General features: G+C 39.4%; 1 protein-coding gene across 1 annotated transcript; it reads left to right on the forward strand.

Annotated features, from left to right (window-relative positions):
• Nucleotides 1–3,823: 3,823 nt before the first annotated feature.
• CLIC2 (chloride intracellular channel 2) lies at nt 3,824–26,422 on the forward strand. Its single transcript, XM_072818361.1, has 6 exons — nt 3,824–4,291; nt 17,985–18,094; nt 18,207–18,332; nt 24,162–24,268; nt 24,919–25,100; nt 25,867–26,422. The coding sequence occupies exons 1-6, from the start codon at nt 4,259–4,261 to the stop codon at nt 26,026–26,028; spliced, it is 720 nt and encodes a 239-aa protein (XP_072674462.1). The 5' UTR covers nt 3,824–4,258; the 3' UTR covers nt 26,029–26,422.

A 26,422-nucleotide genomic window follows, 5' to 3' on the forward strand; every position in this document is an offset into this window, starting at 1 on the left:
TAGCCAGCAGATTTTGGGATTGCCCTCCTCCACAATACCTTAAACCAATTCCTCATAATGCCTCTCTCTCTCTCTCTCTCTCCACACACACGCACACACACACACACACACATTCCATTGTTTCTGGGTCTTGGAGAATCTTGACTAATAGAGAATTTGATACTAAGATTCTACAGCAACAGAAACTTAAGAATGATTTTTCTTTTTTAAAAAAAGATTTTATTTATTCATGAGAGACACAGAGAAAGAGGCAGAGACACAGGCAGAGGGAGAAGCAGGCTCCCGATGTAGAACTCGATCCTGGAACGTCCCAAGAATTATTTTTCTAAATTAGTTTTAGCACTTCTGGAATTGACTCTGTAGTCTGATTAGATTTGAAATTGCTAATGAGTCTACTGCCATTGTAAAGAGTACACTGGGGGATCCCTGGGTGGCTCAGTGGTCTAGTGCCTGCCTTGGGCTCAGGGTGTGGTCCTGGGGTCCCGGGATCAGGTCCCACGTCAGGCTTCATGCATGGAGACTACATCTCCCTCTGCCTGTGTCTCTGCCTCTCTCTCTCTGTCTCTATGTGTGTCTGTGTGTGTCTTGAATAAATAAATAAAATCAACAAAACTAAAAGGCAGCCTGCAGAATGGATGAAGATATTTGTAAATGACATATCTGATAAAGGGTTAGTATCCCAAGTCTATTAAAAAAAACTTATACTCAACACCCAAAAAACAAATAATCCGGTTAAGAAATGGTCCAAAGGCATGGATCGATATTTTTCCCAAGAAGACATACAGATGGTTAACGGACACATGAAAAGATGCTCAACATCACTTATCATCAGGGAAACGCGAACGGAAACCACAATGATATATCACCTTATACCTGTCAGAATGGTTAAAATCAACAACACAAGCAACAACAGGTGTTGGTGAGAATCAGAGAAAGGGGAACCCTCTTATACTGTTGGCAGGAATACAAACTGGTGCATCCACTCTGGAAAACAATGTGGAGAGTCCTCATATGTTCAAATAGAACTGCCCTATTATCCAGCAATTGCAGTACTTGACATTTACCCAAAGAAAACCAAAATACCGATTTGAAGGGATACATGCACCACAATGTTTATACCAGCATTAAGAATCAGAAATTAAAATTATGAAAAGACACTAAGTGTCTATCAACTTATGGATAAAGCAGAAGAATATATATATATATATATCAGTCATCAAAAAGATATATATATATATATATATATATATAAAATGGAGGTATATATATAATATAATATTACTCAGCCATCAAGAAGAATGAAATATTGCCATTTACAAAAACGTGGATAGAGCTAGAGAGTATTTTGCTAAGCAAAATAAGTCAAAGAAAGACAAATACCATATGATTTCACTCATGTGGAGTTTAAGAAACAGAACAAATGATCATAGGGTAAGGGAAGATAGGAAAACCAAGAAACAGACTCTTTTTTTTTTAAACAGGCTCCACACCCAGACTGGAGCCCAATGCAAGACTTGAACTCACAACCCTGAGATCAAGACCTGAACTGAAATCAAGAGTCAACACTTAATGGACTGAGCCACTCAAGTGCCCCCCAAAACAGACTCTTAACTACAGAGAGCAAATTGGTCTTGTCAGAGGGGAGGTGGTTTGGGGGATGGGTTGGACGGGTGATGGGGATTGAGGAGGGCACTTGTGATGAGTAGTGGGTGTCCTATGTAAGTGTTGAATCATTGTATTTATTGTACACCAGAATCTAGTATGACACTGATGTTATTTAACTGTAATTTATTAAAACCTTTAAAAAGCATCTGTTTTTGTGTCTGTTTTGTTTTGCTTTTTAGATTCCACATATAAGTGAAATTATATGATCCTTCTTTTTCTCTGTCTGACTTTTCTCACTTAACATCATACCCTCTAGGTCCATCCATGTCATCTCAATACGGAAAATGTCAAAGACACTCTGGGCAGCATAGAAAAGAAAAGAAAGTTAATTTTTTTTCACAATGTGTTGAGGATGGTACAGAGCCCGTTGGGCTGTTGTACGCCGTTGTTGCCGCGGAGACGATAGGAGTGGTGGTTTTCCCATGAGGGCTGAGGATCGCGCAATGACTTGGATCCTTTAACAAAAATTTTTTTGAATGACTCAGTAAGTAGGCCACAGAGATGAAGAGAACAGCAGAGGGCACATGGTCAATAACGATGCCTGTTGACTCCACATCTCTTGGTGAGGCCTGACTAACGCACAGGGTCCGTGTGCAGTCGAGTCACTATGTCGTACACCTGAAAGCAACATGACATTGTATACCCACTGAAACTGACACGACATCGTATATCCATGCCACTTCAGTGATCAATAAAATCATCTAAATAAATGAATAAAAACCCATGTCGCTGGCTCGAAATGCAGAGTAGCGATGGGGGCAAGGAGAAGTGGAAAGGTCTAAAAATACTCGGGAAGCAGAAGTGGCAAGATCTTGAATCGATGTCGGGAAGAGAGAGGATGCCTCCGACTCAGCGTGCTTCACTGGAATTGCTGCTCTCCTCCCCAACTTACTGTCTTCCTTCACGGCTCATCTCAGTGAGCGATCAGCCTGCTGGCACAGAGCAAGCACCCATTGATTGCCTTTGGAGTGAAAGAATAAATGAATAGAGTAGAAATAGGGCCAAACGGAGCATTTGCCGGTGCCTGCCAAACAGCCAGGCCTAAACTCACCGTCAAGGTCGCCTCAGCAGAAGTCTATCACGGTCTCCCTGTCACCTTATCAACCGTCTGGAAAAGCACCAGGTCCCACATAGTCCAGGAGAACACCTGCCTTCCTATAACGGGCACTCCCTGCCTAGAAGCTGCAGGTGTGCCACAGGCCGGGCTTTGCCACGAGCCTCTCATTCTGTGAATTCTTTACGTGAGGGCGGTGGCAGATTGTATGGCCCATATGAGTACAGGGCGTGTTTGGTGTGGCAGGAACAGGGTCACAGCGGCACCCAACTGGTGGATCTACGTTCACTTTGGCTTCAATCAGAAAGAGCCTCTTCCCACCAGAGGGCGCCTGGGTGGTGCAGTCGGTTAAGCCACTGACTGTTGGTTTATCAGGTCCAGATCTCAGGGTCGTCAGATCAAGCCCCAGGTCAGGCTCTGCACTTAGTGCATTGTCTGGTTGAGGTTCTTTCTCCCTCTCCCTCTGCCCCTACTGCTCCTACTCATGCTCACTCTTGCTCTCTCTCTTTATTAAATAAATAAATAAATAAATAAATAAATAAATAAATCTTTTAAAAAGAAAAGGAAAGAGCCTCTTACCACCAAAGAAGTTTATTAATCCAGCCCGCTCCCCCACCGTCATCCTGGCAGGGAAAAAACACAACTGGCAGAAAAAGTGCAGACACCAGGTGTCAGTTTGGATATTTCCTTGCTTCTCCCAGGGCTGACAAGCAGAGATACAGAACTGCTTGTGGTTCCTGGTACAGATACCAAAACTAGGAAGTGATCCGTCCCAGTGCAGATTTCCCAGAAGTAAGAATGAGATGAGACAAGCAAAGGACGCCCCCTGGACTCAACCAACGCAGCAAACATTCCCTGGTTATAGAAGAGAAGTGAAAGTTATAATCCGGAAGGGAAATTTGGCTGTGTGAGCAGTAGAATTGGGGGGTGGAGACATTTGATGAAGTGAAGTTTTTTTAACCCCCTTTTAGACAATATCATTAGATAAACATCCTTTTCAATGATACAACCCAAGTCATTTCTGGCCCTTTTCCTGGAAAAGCTTTTTACTGCTGTCAGTTTACAGGAACAGCAATAAGAGGCCATTTTCTGGGCATACAGCCCAGGACTCAAAGGGAGGCTCTAGAGAACATCTGGTCTGCTTGATATATAGAAGCCAGCACTGCATGTGTGTATTTGTGTGTATGTGTTTTTCCTATGCTGACTCATGGCATTGAAGTCTTTCTGGAAACACCCCCACCTTTGTAGCCAGCCAGTTTACACACACCCCTTCAGCTCCTCCTTGATTCAAATGTTAAGTCAAGAGGAAGAAGGAAAACAAGTTCGAGAGCTGCTCTCAAGCATCTAGAATTCTCTGCACCCCACCTCTTGAGAAGAGAGACTGGCCCCAGCTCTGACTCAGTCTACTACAAGCTGGACTCTCCTCTTAAAGCACGAACTTTATCTGAGCCTTTGGATAAAAGTGGAAGAAAAGAGTCCACAAGTACGGTGAACTCTGCAGGAGGCAGAGGGCTGACAACTGGCAGTAAAAACAGAAAGATGGCAGATCCTGAAATTGAACTTTTTGTGAAGGTAAGTTTTCTAGCTAAAATAACGGCATATGTATTATTTCTTGACATTGGACCTCAGATTCTAAAAAGACGTCAATATTTGGGCTAGAGATAAATTATTTTGTCATTATATTCTTCCTCTCAGTACTCGACATATGCCTGGCTGCTACATGATAATAAGAAAACACATTAGTATAAAAAGGCAAAGAGCTATTGTGGAAAGAGCACTGGACTGGTTGGTTAGACAGAACAACCAAGTTATATTCTTGGTGGCTTCCTATGTAACTCTGGACAAATCTCTCCCTCCATCTGGACCTTTGTTTCTTCATCTGTACAATGTAGGAGACTGACAAAATGATCCTTAAGGGCTTTCTAGCTCTTGCAATCTGTGTTTTATGGGATGGGTTTTGTAAGGCCTAAATGGGGAAAGTATGGGCTGAGAGCCCCAATCCCACACATAGCCCAGATCGAGCTTTCTAAAATTCTCCCATAATAGATGAAGATCACAGTGTAGTCACATGGACACTATGGGAGAAAACAGCCAGGAGTCTGTGTGAGGAGTCTGTGTGAGGAGGAGGCATTTAGAATTTTGCGTTTCCTCTTTATAGTCTGCCTTGGGGTTTTTGGTAATGCCTTGACTTTTCAGAAAAGCCCTTTGGAAAACCCCTAAGGCAGGAGCAAGGAACATGTGTTTCTAAATTAACTCATCAAGAAAAATAATAATTCTGTATAAGTTATTCTAAGTATAAATTACAGTTTCCTTAAACTTTGCTTAGATTGACTATTTTTTCTCTATATTTTCCTTGACTGTTACAAGTATCCAGGATAATAATAATCATAGCAAACTCTCATATCATGTTTGGCTTTTTTTCTGAACACTTCACCTGTAGTACTCATATTTACATATATTACCTCATTTAGTCCTAACACCTTACATTATTAGTACTAAAAGGAGTAGTATCATGAGTAGGAGTAATGGTAGTAGACTTGTCATTATAGTCATATTGTTGTTCTCATCTCTAGATAAGCAAGCAAAGGCAATAAAGTTTGTTACTTGCCTCTAAAACTAGATGTCTATTGATGACTTACAAAGACATAAAATAAAGTATGTCTACCAAATGCTAGTTTAAACATCTGTTAGCCAAAGTAAGACTTTCACAATCATTTAAAAATATTTGCAACTGGTCACATATATACACAAAGGGCATAATCAACCGCCTTTTCCAAACTATAGGAGAGTGATCCTTGAATTCCTGCATTGCAAAATAATCCAAGTAAGTGTTGGAGTATGGGGCATAAGAGCTACTTCTCTTATCTCTGGATTTTAGCAAAATATGTGACTGCTCAGACACAATATAAATTAGCCTTAATTTCCTAATTGGCTTTTCACATCTACCAATTTCAAACCACGGGTAATGTCTCTTCATAGGGCAACTAAAGTGTTCTTTTAGTCTAAACTACTCATTTAATCCAATCCAACTCCCCTAACTAGTTGTTGGCATTGATCTACATAAGTCAATCTTCATAGAATTCCCATATTTGGGTACTAATCTGGACAGGAGAAGTTAGTGAATCATACATTGGATGAACAAATGTTTGGTTAAGTAATAACTTTCAAGTTAAAATAACTAATCGTTTATTGAGTACTTACTATATGGCAGGCATTGTGTTAAGAGGTTTATTATTAACCTTATATTATAGATACAGAAAGTAAAGCAAAGAGTATCTAAGTAACTTTGTCCAGGGTCACATAGCCAGTGAATGGCAAGGTTAGAATTCCAATTTTTTAAAATAGTTATGTTTAATCTTATTGGCAAACTCTTTTTAGTGAATTTTCCAGAATTTCATCAGATGGAATCCTTTAGATATAAGCTTATCTAATAACATTGATACAAATCACAGATTTTCTAGAAGAACGTTGAGGATCATCTGGTCCAGGTTTTTATTCTGTTTTGCTTTAAGGTGTGTTCCGCAGAGCTCCACAAGTTTCACAGAAGATACAGAGGTAGGGCATAAGGATTGAGAGGCATGAAAAATGTTAATGAGTAAGTTTAAAAAGCTCTGCTCTTTATCTATGGTATCTCATTATAGATCATGCAGTTTCTTTCTAAAGATGAAAGGAATCTGTGATTTCCTCAGCTACCCCTGGCTGTGGCCTAGAAACCCTACCACAACTTCTTCCCCATATCACGGATGGGATACCTATAGGAGATTAAGCATTTTCCTGTTACAATTAAGAATTCATATCACACTACCTACGTGTTTTAATGTAGCCCGTGAAAACATTGCCTTTCAGCTCTGAATGCCTTGGGCAAGATTTTTAACCATGAACTAAAATCAAAGTATTTTTTAAGATTGTATTTATTCATCCATGAGAGACACACGGAGAGAGAAAGGCAGAGATACAGGCAGAGGGAGAAGCAGGTTTCCGTGCAGGGAACCCGACATGGGACTCGATCCTGGGTCTCTAGGATCACACCCTGGACCGAAGGCGGCGCTACACCACTGAGCCACCCAGGCTGCCCATATTTTCTAACATACATTTTATTTTCTCTAAATGCAGACTCTATCTTACTGGTTTGTTGTTCATTGTTAAACAGATTGTGTGTTTTCTACCAAACACACTAAAATGAAGTTTTAGTAGATCTTTACATAAAGTTATAGAACTGAACATTTGAGCCAAAATTCTGAATTTGTCAAAGCCATTTCACCTCATACCCTAAACCCTAACCCCTAACCCGAAGCTCCTAACCACTAACCATAACCATAACCCTCTGGAGAGGTCTCTGAACTGAAAATACCAGGTACATACCCCAACTCAAATCCTAACCCTAACCCATAACCACTAACCCAGTAAACCTAGTCCCTAAAATTGACCCTAACTGTAACCCTAACACTAAGCGTAACACTCTGGAGAGGTCTCTGAACTTCAAAATACCAGGCACATACTCTAACCATAACACCTAAGCCCAGGAGAAGTCTGGAGTTAGATTCTCTGGTGAGTTCCTGAACTGCAAAATTCCAGGGACATGCCCTAACCCTAACCCTTGATCTGAGGAAGTGGCTTACTGAACATAGGATTTAAAAAGCTGAGAAGCAGGGCACCCGGTGGCTCAGTGGTTTGAGCGTCTGCCTTTGGCTCAGGTCGTGACCCCGGGGTCCCGGGATCGAGTCCCACATGGGGCTTCCCACAGGGAGCCTGCTTCTCCCTGTGCCTGTTCTCTGCCTCTCTCTCTCTCTCTGTGTCTCTCGTGAATAAATAAATAAGATCTTTAAAGATAATAATAAAGGAAAAAAGAAAGATAAGCTGAGAAGCAGCCTAGTTTTCCTAGAGATGTCCGTAAACATGCAAGAATTGGTAGTATTGGAGCACCTGAGTGGCTCAGTTGGTTAAGTGTCTGACTCTGACTCTTGATTTCGGTTCAGGTCATGGTCTCAGAGTTGTGAGATTGAGCCCGGTGTTGGGCTCAACACTGGGTGTGGAGCCTGCTTAAGTTTCTCTCTCTCCCTTCCCTTCTCCTCCCTCCTTCCCTCCCTCTCTCATTCTCTCTCTCTTAAAAAAAAAAGAATTGGTAGTATTTCTGAAAATGGGTGTGAAGGTACAGGTAAAAACAGAAAAATCTATTGAATATATATTTAAAGAGTATTTAGGGGACGCCTGGGTGGCTCAGTGGTTGAGCGTCTGCCTGTGACCCAGGGCGTGATCCTGGAGTCCTGGGATCGAGTCCCACATCTGGCTTCCTGCATGGAGCCTGCTTCTCCCTCTGCCTGTGTCTCTGCCTTTCTGTGTGTGTGTGTGTCTCTCATGAATAAATAAATAAAACCTTTTTTAAAAATAAAAAAATAAAAAGTATTTAGAACCCCAAATCCCCTCCCTGCCTCAGCTTGATAGAAGGTTGCCATGTTTATTCTCATCCCAGCAGAAGTGTGAGGGCCAAGTTAGCTAGGGGTCGGTCCTGCCTGTCCCTGCTGCTTCCCATACCTGCCTAGCTGCTGTCATACTTCTCTTTTCTTGTTTTATCCTATTTTTTCTTTTTTTTTAAATAACCTAAAAACTGGTAGAGGAGTTTTGCAGGTTGAAGCCATGTCTAAATGAAAGTCCTCAGTAGGTGTTAAAGGAAACAGGGAGGGGAGGTCCTGAAGCCTCCTGCCAGGGGTCAGGAATCAGGGGCTGCCCTGGCCTGAGTGGCTGGGGGCCTGGCAGGCGTGGACGGGGCAGGTGAGGTGCAGGGGCTGTGGCCTGATGAGCAGGTGGGGCACACTAGCGGCTGGGCAGAGTGTGGACTGGTGTTCTGGTATTTTGTGTGTATGCTGCTTTTCTTTTCTAACCAAGAGGCTGGTTTTGGCATCTCTGTCTCATTCCCTGGGATCTAGTGGGAGGTACAAGTTCGGGGCTGGAGAAACAGGGAAGGGCTATGGAGGTCAAAGTCTTCCAGGCTTGCAGGCCTAGGACACCAGAGCCCTCAGTTACCGGTGAGCCCAAGCTGTCCAGAGCTCAACATGGGTGATTGGGAATCAGGTATGGAAATTGAAAAAGGCACGAGACAGGCCATCTCCCCGCCCCTTACAGCCTGACTGGGGATGGGGGAGAGGTGGGGCCAGTCGGTGGAGGAGTGTCCCAGCTAGGCCCGCTCTTGGGATGGCTGCAATGATGAGAAATCCCGGGAACTGTATTCTTAGAAGAGGTGTCTGAATGACAGGATACCTGGCACACACCCTAACCCTAATCCATAACCCATAACCCCTAACGTCAATCCCTAACCCTAAAACTCACCATAACCCTAACCTTCTGATGATATCTTTGAACAGCAAAATACTAGGCACATACTCAAGCCCTAACCTAACCCCCAACCCTAACCCTAACCCCAACAGAAGTCTGGGATTCTATTCTCTGGAGAGGTCTCTGAATGGCAAAATACAGGCACATACCCTAACCCTAACAACACGAAAATATTTTCTCTATGTGGAAAAGAAATAAGAGATTATACTTTTCTCTTAATTTTCAGACCAATTTCAAACCCTCTTAAAACTATCATAAAGACTATCATAAAAGCAGATCAATTTCTAAAAATCCAACAAAATTATTAGATGGGAGAAAACGTTGTTTAAGGGTTTGGGTTTTGGAGTACACAGTCCTGGACTTGCTACAGGAGACGAGTATATAGGTCATCAGCTGTTGACTAGCTGAGTGTATTTTAACAAGTCAGTTTCTCTGATCCTCAGTTTCCTCATCTGTAAAACAAGAATTTGTTTTATAAATTTATTTTTTATTGGAGTTCAATTTGCCAACATATAGCATAACACCCAGTGCTCATCCCGTCAAGTGCTCCCCTCAGTGCCCGTCACCCAGTCACCCCCACCCCCCGCCCACCTCCCCTTCCACCACCCCTAGTTGTTTCCCAGAGTTAGGAGTCTTTCATTAAAACAAGAATGTTAACAGAACCTACCTCATGGGATCATCTTCACTGTGTGGATCAAAAAATAAATAAATATGTAAAGCACTGTAGTTGTTAACTAGTAGACATTTAATAAAAGTCAAATATGGTGGCTATTATTATTTTTCATGTTTAGAAACTTAGATCACAGACATACAGAGAAAAAATTGCTTTTGTGAATGACCACATCCTGTCCTTGCCAGCTAAATATACTTAAGAGTTGGTAGTTCATCAATGAGGCTAGAGCATTTACATCCTAAAATTTTCTGTGATGGCACTTTAAATCAGCATATTGTAAACAGGGGGAAAAAACGGTTTTCCTGTAAAACTTGACTGCATTTCCCCCACATCTCAATGTTTTGCCTTTCCTTTTGCCAAAGGCGATCCACCCTTCCTGCTGTATCTATTCTCAGACTCCATTCTTCTTCCTGCCTCCCACCCATAATGGTGTTTCTACTCACTAGGCCCAGTTCTGATTGGATCCCTAGTTTGACTTCTGTTACAAAGGAAACACAGCTGCCAAAGTTGGGTGCCTCTTCCCATAGCTCTTCACTCCCTGACATCACAAAAGAACAACCGTAACCATCATTTCCTCTCTTGTACCCATTGCCAGGGAAAGGAAAATTTGCCAAAAAAATTAGGATTATGCCCAAGGCTTCTGGGACTTTGATATTGTTAGGAATCACGGATCAGAGCAGCTTTAGGGTGAAGTGTCCTTTACTTTCTTCTGTAGACTGAAGCAAAAGCAAACAAACAAACAGGTCCAACAGATGAGACATGCTCATGGCTTGGACTTGGGTAGCTAGTAGGTAACAGTGTTGGACAGATAGCAAGCATCAAATAAATATTAAATGAATGAATAATGTAATAGCCATGGAAAATGAAAGAACTAAACTTATTTGGAGATATTTATAGGTAAAACGGACAAGAATTAGTGTTGGATTTAATTTGGGAGTGAAGGGGCGGGTGGGTGGCTCAGTCGGCTAAGTATCTGCTTCTCTCTCTCTCCCCCCTCCTCCTCCCTCATGCTCTCTCCCTCTTACGTGCTCGCTCTCTCTCTCTCAAATAAATAAGAATCTTTTAAAAAATAATAATTTGGGAGTGAAGCATAAGGCTTATTGTCAATTTTCTAATTTAGGCAACTTAGTAGGTACTGTCTTGTGTGCTCAGGCTGCCATAACGAAATGCCATCGATGCGGTGGCTTAAACAACAGATATTTATCTTCCCAAAGTTGTACAGGCTGCATGTTCAAGATCAAAGTGCCATCATGGTCAGGTTCTTGTAAGCACTCTGTTCCTGGCTTACAGGTGATTGCTTGCTCAGTGTCCTTGCATAGTGGGTGGCAGAGAGAAGGGGGAGGAGAGGAGAGAGAAAGCTTCCTGGTCTCTTCTTATAAAGGCCTTAATCTTATCATGAGGGTCCCATCCTCGTGGCCTCAACCTAATTACCTCTCAAAGGCTTTGCCTCCAAATACTATCATATTGAAGGTTAGGGTTTCAAAATATGAATCTGGGGGGAATACAGTTCAGTCCGCAGCAGATAGCAGTGTCATTCACAAGATTAGGAGCCCTAAAGAAAGAGTAGGTCCGTGAGTGCACTAAAGAAAAAGGAAGGAATTCAGTTTGGGACATGCTGATTTTGAAGTGTCTAAAACCTGGATTTCTCACGAAGACAGTGTATCAGCCATAGCCCTCTCAAGAAGTGGCTACCTTTTCTTCCTCATTCTTCTCACCACTGAGCCTGGAAGTGAGGTCCATATCCATTAGGTATCCTTGCCTCCACATACCTCTTTCCAGACCATTCTCCTTCCCCCATCCAAAGAAATACCCATGTTGAGTATCATAAAATCAGACTAAACCACGCACTACCTTTCCTCATTATAAGTCTTCCAGAAAAAGAAAAAAAAAAGTCTTCCAAACACCAGGCCATTCTCCCCTATTTCTTGAGGAATTTTAGCTTCTGGATAATTTTCACTCTCTCGAACACTATTCCTATCAAAATTCTTGGTGAGTTTAATATCTACGGAGATGAAAGTTCCAGTACTCTGGCCTCTCAGATCCTTGACTGCTTCCCTTCCGCTGATCTTGTTCTTCCCTTTCCATGGTCACACCCTAACCTTGTCACTACAACCTCTACCATGCCTGCATAACATCATTATTTGGGGGGAGGATTGTTCTACTTTTTGGATTTTTACATTCCAATTTACTTTATTGATGTATGATTCACATAGAATAAGAAGTACCTATTTTATTTTTTTAATTTTTTATTTATTTATGATAGTCACAGAGAGAGAGAGAGGCAGAGACACAGGCAGAGGGAGAAGCAGGCTCCATGCACCGGGAGCCCGACGTGGGATTCGATCCCGGGTCTCCAGGATCGCGCCCTGGGCCAAAGGCAGGCGCCAAACCGCTGTGCCACCCAGGGATCCCTGAAGTACCTATTTTAATTGCACAATCCAGTGACACTTTTTTGTACATTTTTTTAATTGGAGTTCGATTTGCCAACGTATAGTATAACACCCAGTGCTCATCCGTCAAGTGCCCCCCTCAGTGCCCCCGTCACCCAGTCTTTTGACATATGTTTACACACATGTAACCACTGCCCCAATCAAAATACAGAACATTTCTATTACTTTAGAAAGTTCCTTTGTGTCTCTTTGTAATCAGTCTTCCCCACTATATCCCACTACTCCCTGCGAAGAAATCACTGACCTGTATTCTGACAGGATAGATCAGTTTGTGTTTTCTAAGATTTTCTATAGATTGAATCATACAGTATGTACCTTTGTTTGTCTGGCTTCTTTCACTCAGCATAATAATTTTAAGATTTCCCGTATTGTTATGTACATCAATCTCTCATTCTTTTTTATTGCTGAAGTGTTCCATTATATCGATGTACCATATTTATCTATCTACCCACTGGAGGACATTCGGGTTGTTTCCAGGTTTTTGGCTACTATGAATAAACGTTTATGTGCAAGTCTTTCTCTGGGCATATGTCTTTACCTCTTTGGGGCCAATACTTAGTATTAGAATTAATGAGTCAGATGTTAGGTACATTTTGAACTTTGACAAACTCTTTATAAACCATTGGTACCGTTTTAGACTCTTAACCGCGGTGTATCGGTTCCAGTTGCTCCTGGAATACTCGGCAATACTTGGTATGGTCAGTCTTCTAAATTTCAGCTATGCCAATGTGTGTGTACTGGTATCTTGTTGTGCTTTTGATTTTCATTTTCCTGTTGACTAATGATGTTGAGCATCTTTTTGTGTCATTTACCATCTGCATCTCTTTCATAGAGTGTTTGAATCTCTTACCCCTTTTTAAGTTGGATGGTTTGTCATGGAGTTGTTAGGAGCTATTTACTAGTATATTTTATATATTTTGGATACAAACATTTTTCATTTTCTTAATAGTTCCTTTCAAACCACAGAAAACCACATTGCAGCTTTCACGTAGCTCAATTTATTGAATTTTTCTTTGCCCTCACTCACCCTCTGAATCCCAGCCATATTGACCTTCTTTCAGTTCCTTATAATGCCATTGCTCAAGCATGTTGCAAGGCTTTTGGACATGCTATTTGCTGTTTAGAACACCTTCGTTGTGCCTATTCACATATTTAACACTTATTCTTTTTAAATATTTTATTTATTTATGAGAGAGAGAGGCAGAGACACAAGCAGAGGGAGAAGCAGGCTCCATGCAGGGAGCCTGATGTGGGACTCGATCCCGGGTCTTCCGGATCAGGCCCTGGGCTGAAGGTGGCACCAAACCGCTGAGCCACCCGGGCTGCCCAACACTTACTCATTCTTTGAACTCAGTTCAAATGCCATTTCCTCAGAAAAACCTTCCCTAACAGAACCCATATAGTGTTTCTCTGTTACACACTCTCATGACATGCACATCCTTCCTTCAAAGAACTTACCTCATTTTAAAAGTAAGTTAAGGGATCCCTGGGTGGCGCAGCGGTTTAGTGCCTGCCTTTGGCCCGGGGCGTGATCCTGGAGACCCGGGATCGAATCCCACGTCGGGCTCCCGGTGCATGGAGCCTGCTTCTCCCTCTGCCTATGTCTCTGCCTCTCTCTCTCTCTCTCTCTCTCTGTGACTATCATAAGTAAATAAAAAATTAAAAAAAAAATAAAAGTAAGTTAAGCTGAGAGACTACTTCTTAAATATCTGTTATATACAGTATAGATTATATGTAATGTCTGATCTATTTTAAAAACATGATTATTTGTCCAGTAAGTATTTATTGGGAGAGTGAATGAATGAATGAAGAATAGAGGGGCCACAGATAAACTCAAGTATACATAAAATTTCAAAGCAGAAAAGTGTGTTGTTTTCAATCAGTGAGCAAAAGATGGATCTTTATTTTTTCACCATGATTTTTCTTACTATTGAAGTATAGGTAATATGCATTGTTATATTAGTTTTATGTATACAACATATTGACTATTACATATTATTACAATATTATTGACTATATTCCCAATACTGGATTTTTCATCTCCATTATTTATTTATTTTATAACTGGCAGTTTGTACCTCTTGATTCTCTTTGTCTATTTTGCCCACCCCCACTTACCTCCCCTTTGGTAACCAGTAGTTTGTTCTCTCTATCTAGAGATGGGTTTGTTTGTTTTGTTGTTGTTGTTGTTGTTGTTGTTTTGCTTGCTTCCTGTTTTATGTTTTAGATTCTACATATAAGTGAAATCATATGGTATTTGTCTTTCTCTGTCTTACTTATTTCACTTAGCATAATACCTTCTAGATCCCTTTATGTTGTCACAAATGACAGGGTCTCATTCTTTCTTTATGCCTGAGTAATATCCCATTCATCTATTGATAGACACTTGGGTTGCTTCCATATTTTGGTTATTGTGAATAATGCTGCAATAAACATGCGGGTGCATGTATCTTTTTTAATTAGTGTTTTCATTTTCTTTAGGTAAATGCCCAGTAGTGGAATTATGTACTACATCATATTTCTAATTTTTTGAGGAACTTCCATGCTGTTTTCCATAGTGCTCAGACCAATTTACATTCCCACTGCAGGTGCATGAGGGTTCCCTTTTTTGCAACAGTTGTTATTTCTTACCTTTTTGATAATAGCCATTCTGACTTGTGTGAGAGTATATATCATCGTGGGTTTGATTGGCCTTTTCCTGATTATGAGGGAGAAATGTTTATTCAAGCCTTCATTTTTAATGAGATTATTTGGGATTTTTGGTGTTCAGCTGCATAAGTTCTTAGCATATTTTAGATATTACCCCCTAATGAGATACTTCATTAGCAAATATCTTTTCTTATTCAAGAGGTTGCCATCTTCTTTTGTTCAAAGTTTCCTTTGCTCTGCAAAAGCTTTTTATTTTGGTGTAGTCCCAATGGCTTATTTTTGCCTGTTTCCCTTGCCTCAGGAGACATAGCCATAAATATGTTGCTAAAGCCTATGTCCAAGAGATTACTGCCTATGTTTTCCTTTAAGAATTTTATGATTTTAGTCCTACATTTAGGCTTTTAATCCATTTTGAGTTTATTTTTGTGTATGATGTGGGGGGAAAAAGTGGTCCAGTTTCGTTCTTTTGCATGTAGCTGTCCAGTTTTCCCAGCACCATTTATTGAAAGACTATTTTCCCCATTGGATATTCTTGCCTCCTTTGTCATAGATTAATTGACCATACAAGCATGGGTTTGTTTCCTGGGCTACTTTGTTCCATTGATCTATATGTCTATTCTTGTGCCAGTACCATACTGTTTTGATTAGTATAGTCTTGTAGTGTAGTTTGAGATCAGGGAGCATGATACCTGTGGCTCTGTTCTTTTTCAAGATTGCCTTAGTTATTCAGGGTTTTCTGTAATTCAATGCAAACTTTCCAATTGTTTGTCACAGCATTTGATGGAGATTGCACTGAATCTGTAGATTGGACATTTTAACAGATTTTAACAATATTAACTCTGCCAATCTAGGAGTACAATATATCTTTCCATTTATTTGTGTCATCTTTAATTTCTTTCATCAGTGTCTTATAGTTTTCGGAGTACAGGTCATGCACCTCCTTGGTGAAATTTACTCCCAGGTATTTTTTAAAGTAGGCTCCACACCCAGCATGGAGCCCAACACAGGGCTTGAACTGACGATCCTGAAGTCAAGACCTGAGCTGAGATCAAGAGTTGGACATTTAACTAACTGAGCCACCCAGGCATCCCTGCTAGAGTTTTTTATGCAGTTGTAAATGGGATTGTTTTCTTAATTTCTCTTTCTGCTGCTACATTACTGGTGTATAGAAATGCAACAGATCTCTGTTTATTGATTTTGCATACTGCATCTTTGCTGAATTCATTTATTAGTTCTAATAGTCTTTTAGTGGAGTCTGTAGGGTTTTCCACATAGAGTTTTATGTCATCTACAAATAGTGAGACTTTTACTTCTTCTTTATCAATTTGGATGCCTTTCGTTTTTCTTGTTTGATTGCTGTAGCTAAGACTTCCAGTACTATGTTGAATAAAAGTGGTGAGAGTGGACATCCCTGTCTTGCTCCTGATCTTAGAGAAAAAGCTTTCAGTTTTCACCATCGTGTATGATATTAGCTGTGGGTTTTTCATATATGGCCTTTATTATGTTGACATATGTTCCCTTTGAACCAACTTTGTTGAAAGTTTTTATCATGAATGGATGTTGTATTTTGTCAAAAGGTTTTTCTGCATCTATTGAGATAATCATATGGTTTTTATCCTTTCTTTTGTTAATATTCTGTATCACATTGATTGATTTATGAATTTTAAATCATCCTTCAATCTCTGGAATAAATCCCATTTGATTATGGTGAATTGTCCTTTAAATGTATTATTGAATGCTATTTGCTAGCATTTTGTTGAGGATTTTTGCATCTGTGTTCATCAGGGACATTGGCCTGTGGTTTCCTTTTTCTATAGTGACTTTGGTTTTGGCATCAGGGTAATGCTGGTCAAAATATGGATCTTTAAATGAATGGTGTTAAAACAACTATTAACTATTTTTTAAAAACTTAAGTTACATAAGCTAGAGTCCCAGTATACTCCTGGTGCCCAAAGGCAGGCGCCAAACTGCTGCGCCACCCAGGGATCTCCGTGTATCAAAAAGTATTAATGTTGAGCAGCCCTGGTGCCTCAGCGGTTTAGCGCCGCCTTCGGCCCAGGGCGTGACCCCGGGGTCCCAGGATCAAGTCCCACGTCGGGCTCCCTGCGTGGAGCCTGCTTCTCCCTCTGCCTGGGTCTCTGCCTCTCTCTCTCTCTCTGTCTCTCATGAATAAATAAATAAAATCTTTCTTAAAAAAAGTATTAATGTCTTCAGTATACAAATGGAATTTTCAAATCAATAAGGAAAATATCACTTTGATAGAGAAAAATGTAAGATTGTCATGAACAAACATTTAACGAAATAAGGAAATCAAATCAGCAATAAACATATGGAAAATGCCTTTCAATGAGCACTGGGTGTTATTCTATATGTTGGCAAATTGAACACCAATAAAAATAAATTTAAAATAAATAAATAAATTTATTAAAAATAATTAAAGTTCAAATCAAGAAGGATAGCAGTTTGGGGGAGTAAGGGAGTTGGCAAATAGGGACAAGGATACAAAAAAAAAAGGAAAATGCCTTTCAGGAAGGAATTTTGGCAGGATCTATCAAAATGGAAAATGCACTTACTCTTTTTTCAACATTCTCATTTTGAATATTAACTCTAAAGATAGATATAGTCTCAGAAGTGGAAAAAATTATACGCCTAGAAATATTGCTGCTGAACTATTTAGCATAGCAAAAATTTTGGAATATCTGAAATGCCCATCAATAGGAAATGGTTCTATAAATTCTGGTAATATATAAAATCAACTATCATTATTATGTATTCATTACACTTGTCATCTTAAGTTTTTTAAAGATTTTATTTATTTATTTATTTGAGAGAGTGGGAGAGAGCACAAGAGCAGGGCAAAGGGCAAAGGGAGAAGCAGATACTTACTGAGCAGGGACCCCGATGTGGGGCTCAATCCCAAGACTCTGGGATCATGATCTGAGCTGAAGGCAGACGCTTAACCGACTGAGCCACCCAGTTGCTCCTACCCTTATCATTTAAAATACAATAAACTTATTTGATTTATCCCTGTCTGCCCACAGACGGTAGACTACATGAGATTAAGGACTTCCAATTTTGTCTCTAGCAACTGGCTCATTTCCCAGTAGGCACTCAATATGTACTTGAGCAAATGAATGAATGAGGCCTTCCTTTATCTTAACAGGCTGGAAGTGATGGGGAGAGTATTGGAAACTGTCCCTTTTGCCAACGCCTCTTTATGATCCTCTGGCTTAAAGGAGTTAAATTCAATGTGACTACTGTTGACATGACCAGGTAAGAGGACATGTTTCATTCAGAAGATTGAAATCAGTAGACATCAATACAATGTTTGTATAACATGTACTTTATCTAGAAGCCTAACTCTGCTTATTTTCAATAATCATAGAAAGCCTGAAGAGCTGAAGGACTTAGCCCCAGGTACCAATCCTCCCTTCCTGGTGTATAACAAGGAGTTGAAAACGGACTTCATTAAAATTGAGGAGTTTTTAGAGCAGACACTGGCTCCTCCAAGGTACAGCATTATACATGATGTTATTGTTCTTGAGAAAATCTATTTTATTGCCCTATTATATTGCAGATTGAAGATTCTTACTTCTAGACATCTCTTTTTCACTGTTCAACCTCTTTTGCTATTTTTCTAGAAATGTTTGCAGAGATCCCCATGATTACATGACTACAAAACTGTACTACACAATTACTTATTTAATATATTTAAATCTATTAAAACTTTATGAGATGTAGGTAATATATTAGGAAAGGGCAAAATATAGATTTGGAGACCTGGAAAAAGCAGGTAATTTCAGCCATAATAAAGGTTGGGGGCATTTATACTGATAGGATTTAAACTCATTTTATTGTAGAGCCCTCACAAGATCTTCAATTTTGAAATAGCCTTTGATTCAGTATGATTTCTAAACTTGCAAGTTGAGAAATATAATATCTATTATGCATAAACTTTCCCCTTCAACTTCAAAGACACGAGGACATTAGATGTAACACTTCAAAGTATTTTTAAGAGATCTTATTTATTTTAGAGAGAGAGTATGCATGCAGGGGGAGGGGCAGAGAGAGGGGAGAGAGAGAATCCCAAGTAGACTCCGTGCTCAGCATGAAGTCCTACCAAGGGCTTGATCTCACAATCCTGAGATCATGACCTGAGCTGAAATCAAAAGTTGGATGTTTATCTGATTGAGCCACCCAGGCACCCCCAAAGTATTTTTTATATTTCTTATGCTGTGCCTTTTATTTCCATGACTTATTCATTCCATAACTGTAAGCCTATATCTCCCACTCCCCTTCACCCATTTTCACCCATCCCCAACCCCCTCTCCTCCAATGACATCAGTTTGTATTTATAGGTCTGTTTCTGGAGGCATCACAGTTCCAGACTTCATGCTATTTCACAAAGCTGTAGTGATCAAGACAGTATGGTACTGGTACAAAATGATGGGTATTAAGGAGGGCATGTTATGATGAGCACTGGATGATACATGTAAGTGATGAATCACTAAGTTTTACTCCCGAAGCCAATATTACACTATATGTTAACTAACTAGACTTTAAATGAAAATCTTAAAAAAGGAAATTTGAAAACTCAAAAAAAAAAATAGACACATAGAGACACCTGGGTGGCTCAGTGGTTGAGTATCGTCCTTCGGCTCAGGGCATGATCCTGGGATCCTGGGATCCAGTCCACATTGGTTCTCACAGGGAGCCTGCTTCTCCCTAGTCTCTGCCTCTCTCTGTCTCTCATGAACAAGTAAACAAAAGCTTTAAAAAATAGACACATAGATAAAAAGAACAATAGAAAGCCCAGGAATGAACCCACGACTATACAGCCAATTAATCTTTGACAAAGTAGGAAAGAATATACAATGGGAAAAAGATGATCTCTTCAACACATGGTGCTGGGAAACCTGGACAGCCAAAAGCATAAGAATCAAATTGGGCCACTTTCTTATACCATAGACAAAAATATACTAAAATTGTCAGAAATACCTAATTATGAGACAAGAAACAATTAAAATCCTAGGACACAGGCAGTAACCTCTCTGACATCAGACAAAGCAACTTCTTCCTAGATATGTCTCCTGAGGCAAGAGAAACAAAAGCGAAAATAAACTATTGGGACTTCATCAAAATAAAATGCTTTTGCACAGTGAAGGAAACAATCAACAAAGCTGAAAGGTACTTACAGAATGGGAGAAGATATTTGCAAATGACATATCTGATAAAGGATTATTATTCAAAAAATTAAGACGTTATAAAAGCAAACACCCCAAAAAACAAATAATCCAGCTTAAATATGGGCATAAGACATGAACAGACATTTCTCCAAAGAAGACATCCAGATAGCCAGACACATGAAAAGATGTTCAATGTCACTCATCATCAGGGAAATGGAAATCAAAACCACAGTAAGATATCCCCTCACACCTATCAGAGGGGCTAAATTAACAACACAGGAAACAACAGGTGTTGGCCAGGATGCAGAGAAAGGGGAACCCTATTGCACTGTTAGTAGGAATGTCAGCTGATGAGCCACTCTGGAAAACAGCATGAAGGCTCTTCAAAAAGTTCAGAATAGAGGAATTCCTGGGTGGCTCAGCGGTTTAGCTCCTGCTTTCGGCCCAGGGTGTGATCCTGGAGTCCTGGGATCGAGTCCCTCGTCAGGCTCCCTGCATGGGGCCTGCTTCTCCCTCTGCCTCTCTCTCTCTCTCTCTCATTAATAAATAAATAAAATAAAATCGCTTAGATGATTTTATGTTATGTGAATTTTATCTCAATTTTTAAAAAAAGATTAGGTTTTTAATTGAAATTGCACTGAATTCATATTACTATTTGAAGAAACTTCATTTTATGATACAAATTATTCCCATCAGAAACACAATCTGTGTATTTGTTTGGGGACCATCAAATTTTTATTTATTTTTATTCAGATAAAATTGTCATATAACATTGTGTAAGTTCAAGGTGTACAACCATGATCTGGTATTTATATATTGTAATATGATTACCACTGTAGTGTAAGCGAATATCTCTATCACATTACATAATTATTATTTCTTTTTTTTTTGGTGAGAACAATTAAGATTTTCTCTTAGCAACTTTGCAGTCTGTAATAGAGTCTTGTTGAGTATAATCATTATGCTGTGCTTATTTATCTACTAGTTGCAAGTTTTTAACATTTAAACAACATCCCTGCAATCCTCCCACCAAGGTGCCTCTAGACTATTATTTTGCTTTTTAGATTCCACATATAAGTGAGATCATAAAGTATTTGTCTTTCTCTGTCTGACTTATCTCACTTAACATAATGTCCTCAAGGTCCATTCATGTCACAAATGGCAGACTTTCCTTCTTTTTATGGATTAATAATATTCCATGGTATATAAGCACCACATCTCCTTTACCCGTTCATCCACTGATTCACATTAGGTTATCAACCTAAGTGCCAGTCTTATGTTCTTTGATAAGATTTTGCCTTGTTTTTTTTCATATTGGTTCTATACCTTTTCTATTAAGCTATTTCTAAATATTTAATACTTTTGGGACACCCAGGTGGCTCAATCAGTTCAGCACCTGCCTTCGGCTCATGTCATGATCCCAGAGTCCTGGGACCCAGCCCTATGTTGGGCTTTCTGCTCAGTGGAGAGTCTGCTTCTCCCTCTGTCTCTCCTCCACCTCACTCATGCTCTCTCACTCTCTCTCTCACTCTCAACTAACTAAATAAAATCTTTTAAAATTAGACCAATAAATAAATATTTAATACTTTTATCACTATTGTAAATGGAATATGCTACTAATATCCATTTCTTTTTTAAAGATTTTATTTATTTATTCATGAAAGACAGAGGAGAGAGAGAGAGAGAGAGAGAGAGAGAGAGAGGAGGCAGAGACCCAGGCAGAGGGAGAAGCAGGCTCCACGCAGGGAGCCCGATGCGGGACTCAACCCCGGGACTCCAGGATCACACCCTGGGCCGAAGGCAAGCGCTAAACCGCTGAGCCCCCCAGGGATTCCTCTAATATCCATTTCTATCTGGTTATTGCTAGCATAGATAACTTATTTTTTAATGTTTGATTTGTATTAGCCACCTTGCCAAAATATATCATTTATTCTAGTAATTTTTCCTATATTTTCTTGGGTTTTCTAAGTATACAATTATATTGTTGCTTTTCTTCCAGTAATTGTACTAGTGCTTTATGTTGTCTTTCTCAACTTGCTAGGACCTCGAAAACAATATCTACTATAAAAGCAATTATGAGTGTCTGTCTTGTTCCTAAATTTAATGTAAATGGTTCTAAAGTCATCATTTAGAATGTTTGGGTTTTTTTTTTTGTTTTCTTGTTTGTTTTTTTTTGTTTGTTTTTGTCTCATTTGTTAGTGCATTCAGCACAATGTTGGAGAGGAGTAGTGATGATGATCAATCTCATCCTGTACTCATTTTAAGGGAAATAGCACTAACATATCATCATTTAATATGGTGCTTACTGAAAGCTTTTGATGGGTGCATTTTATCAAGTTAAGGAAATTAATTAATTAGTTTAACCATTCAACAAATATTTATTGAATATTTAGTAAGTGTCAAATACTGTTCTAGGCACTTTGGACACATCAGTGATTAAACCAGGCAAAAATACTGTGCCCTAGTAGACCTTACATTCTAGATGAGGAAGACAATAAATAAGCAAGATTAAAAAGCAAAACATAAAGTACTTTAAATGATGATAAATAGTAAGAAAAAACAAAGCAAGGGGGGAACTAGCAAGTGTTAAGGACAGAAGAAAGTTTGCAATGTTAGGGTGGGTAGAGGAAGGCCTCACTTAGGAAGGGATATTAAAACAAGATCTGAAAGAAGAGGAGGAACAGGTCATGTGCATATATGAAGAAAATCACTCCATTTAAGGGTAAATGAAGTGAAAATGCTTTGGGGTGGGAGCTTGTCAGGCCTGTTTGAAGAACACTAAGGAGATAAGTGGGGAAGAGGGGGAGGAAATGAGAGCAGAGTGGTAAGAAAGGGGCAGATCACATCATTCCTCATAGCTTACTGCGAGGACTTGGGGTCCGAGTCTGATGAGATGAGACATTGCAGGGTACTAAGTAGGGAAGAGACATGATACAACTTATCTTTTAACATGACTGCTCTGGCAGCAAGTACAAAATAGTCTAGGAGTGTGGGGGACAAGAAGCTGTTGCAGTAGTATAAGCTTTGGACCAAGCAGGAGGCAGTAGATGCGGAGAGAAATGGATAGATTCTGGGTACATTTTGGGGTCTGTGTGTGGTTTTCTGTTCAAATTTTTTTTAAATTTTTATTTATTTATGATAGTCACAGAGAGAGAGAGAGAGAGGCAGAGACATAGGCAGAGGGAGAAGCAGGCTCCATGCACCGTGAGCCTGATGTGGGATTCGATCCCGGGTCTCCAGGATCACACCCTGGGCCAAAGGCAGGCGCCAAACCGCTGCGCCACCCAGGGATCCCTCTGTTCAAATTTTTAATTTAAATTCTAGTTAGTTAACATACAGTGCAATATTGGTTTCAGGAGTAGAATTCAGCGATTCGTCATTTACATACAACACCCAGTGTCCTCCTTAATGCCCATCACCCATCTAGCCCACCCCCCACCCACTTCCCCCGGGTACATTTTGAAAGGTAAGCGGGCTAGAATTGCTAATGGATCAAATATGGGGATGGAGAGCAGAAAGGAATCAAGGAAGATAACTGTTTGACCTGACCATTTCTAGTGGCTGGTGGGTTTTTTGTTTGTTTTTTTTTAATGAATGAGAATTGATTTTCATTCAATACTTTTCCTGCATCAATTCATGATCGTATGATCTTATTCAATTTCTTAATGTGAGGAATTACACTATTACATCATTTGATTTCATTATGCTAAATCAAGTTTGTATTAAGGAGAGGCCAGCTTGGCTACCTTTTTCCATCCTCTCTATCCTGTTTATTCCTTCATTTTTATGTAAGTTACAATAATTTAAAACCATGTTTTCCTATCACTTATCTTTGAAATTGTATTACCACCAATATATATCCTGCCAAATAGGCTTTCAGGAGCAAGTACAGGTGACCTAACACCATTTAAACCATTGTTTCTACATACAAGTTAATGAGCTTTGAATTCTCCACAACCAGTTTCCCGGTAAACTTTAGAAACTTCAGTATTCTGATATTGAGAAAAAATACATATTTCCAATGAGAGTTTTGCAGGACCTTTGGTTTCCAGCACAATTTTCCAAAACCTCCATTCTGAGCAGAGCGTAAGCTAGGACACTTGGTCTCTGATTTGTTATGTGTGAATAATCGTGGAGTGATGTTTCTTTTTAAGGTATCCTCACCTGAGTCCCAAGAACAAGGAGTCCTTTGATGTGGGCTGTAACCTCTTTGCCAAGTTTTCTGCATACATTAAGAATACGCAGAAAGAAGCAAATAAGAGTGAGATACTTTTGTTTAAATTTCTGTTTCTCTCACACATTTGCTGACACTCACAGTCTCAGGTAAAATAGGATTTTCCTGAATACATAGTATATTGGGGAATACACTCTCTGATTCTTTCTCCTCTCCACTGAAATTCCTTTGCATGAGGTCTTATTAAATTTAGAAGCCAAGATTCAATAGGGCAATAACTAAGCTCAATTAGAGCACTGACATGCCAGGAGTGAGCTAACTGCAGGACTCTATTTCAGCCTCCCAACTTTCTGATTTCTGAAACTATAGCATCTACCCTCGCCCACAAACATTCCTGAATAGGTCCACTGTCTTCTGATTCATGAGGGCTATTAGTCTCAGATTCTACTTTCTGCCCCTTCTGTGTTTAACAATAACATAAATGACTTTTTCTTTCTTTGACTCTCCTCCCAATGCACCTCCTCAAGAAAAGTCCAAAAATATTTTTACTCATCATTTGATTCAACATCTGACCCTGTCTTATCAGTGGGTAGTGGAGCGTTCTAGTTAACTATTTCGATTTTAAAGGGCCAGTGTATGTGGTTAGAGATGTCTACATGTGTGAAAAGCATATTGAGAATGTATTTAGTCATGAAGACAAAATATTTATTGGTAACCCTATGACTTCTTTATCTCAGATTTTGAAAAATCTCTGCTCAGAGAATTTAAACGTCTGGATGACTATTTAAACACCCCGCTTCTGGATGAAATTGATCCAGACAGTGCCGAGGAACTCACAGTTTCCAGAAGATTGTTCTTGGATGGGGATCAGCTGACACTGGCTGACTGCAGCTTGTTACCCAAACTGAACATTATTAAAGTAAGTCTTTGTAGGGCTAACTGAATGGTCTGGGAGGGGTTTTGGAGTCGCCAGCATGAAACACAGTGACTGTTTAGTGTGAGATTGTTATATGATAGCTTTGTCATCATCATTATGCATAGTGTATATCTCTTTTTTCTCCTCAGAGGAAAAATCAGTAATGATCTTCTCTGGGAATCATAAAAACTTCTTGTTTCTTTCTTCCCAAATTAGAAGGTGTTTTCCATTGTCTTCTCTATAAAACAAGGATAATATTACCCATTTCATGGAATTGTGGAGAAAATTTAATTAAGGCATGTAAAATGCTTAGAACAGTATCTGGATCTTAGCAAATGATAATGTGACCTAGTAATAATTTTATGATGGTTTAGTCATTGATTTAATAAATCCTTATTGAACAGAACTTACTCTGTCTCAGATCCTATGCCAGACACTCAGAATACATGAAGAAATAAGACACATTTGGGACCCTGAGCAAACTCTTAGTCTAGTGGAGAAATATTTGCACTTTTTCTGGGCTTTCTTCTTCTAAACATATTAATAATTAAATACAGCATAAATATAAATATGATTATACACATATTGTTTTGTCTACATTTGTAAACAAAACATTAAACTAGTAAGTCCAAGATTCTTTAGGTTTATTTTTGTGTAGATAACACGTCCTTAATGATCTTGACTTTTGAGATATGTTTCTATATACTAGGCATGTCATTGATGCGTTTTACTATGACGTGTTTTTTCCTTTTTTTCCCCAAAACCTTAGGTTGCTGCCAAGAAATACCGTGACTTTGACATTCCAGCAGAATTCTCAGGAGTCTGGCGCTATCTTCACAATGCCTATGCCCGTGAAGAATTTACCCACACATGTCCTGAAGACAAAGAAATTGAAAATACCTATGCAAGTGTGGCTAAACAGAAGAGTTAGGACAGCTCTTTTAGTAGAAAAAGCTCTCCTTTCACTTGTTATCATATTATAAAGGCTTTTGGAAACAAGAATATGGAAAATACTGTTTCCTCTGACTCTCTTATGACAAGAATGCTGTGTATTCTGTATCTAATCAGTCCAAAGTATCTTCTCACTGTGTATTTTAAAGTTCTTTGTATATTCAATTAATCTTTATTCCCATGGCATAACCACTGCAATCTTAAATCACATGGAAAGCATCAAGATCTTTTGCTATTTAATTGAATTATTACAATGTGTTGTGTGTAAGCTCAACAGATGGCCAAAGTTACAAAAGACATATTGCTCATAAACTGCTCTTTATAAACACTTCCATCTAAATCATTAAAACAATTTTATATTTTTGTTAGTTTAA

The sequence above is a fragment of the Canis lupus genome, chromosome X, assembly GCF_048164855.1.
Source record: "Canis lupus baileyi chromosome X, mCanLup2.hap1, whole genome shotgun sequence".
Taxonomy (NCBI): Eukaryota; Metazoa; Chordata; class Mammalia; order Carnivora; family Canidae; genus Canis; species Canis lupus.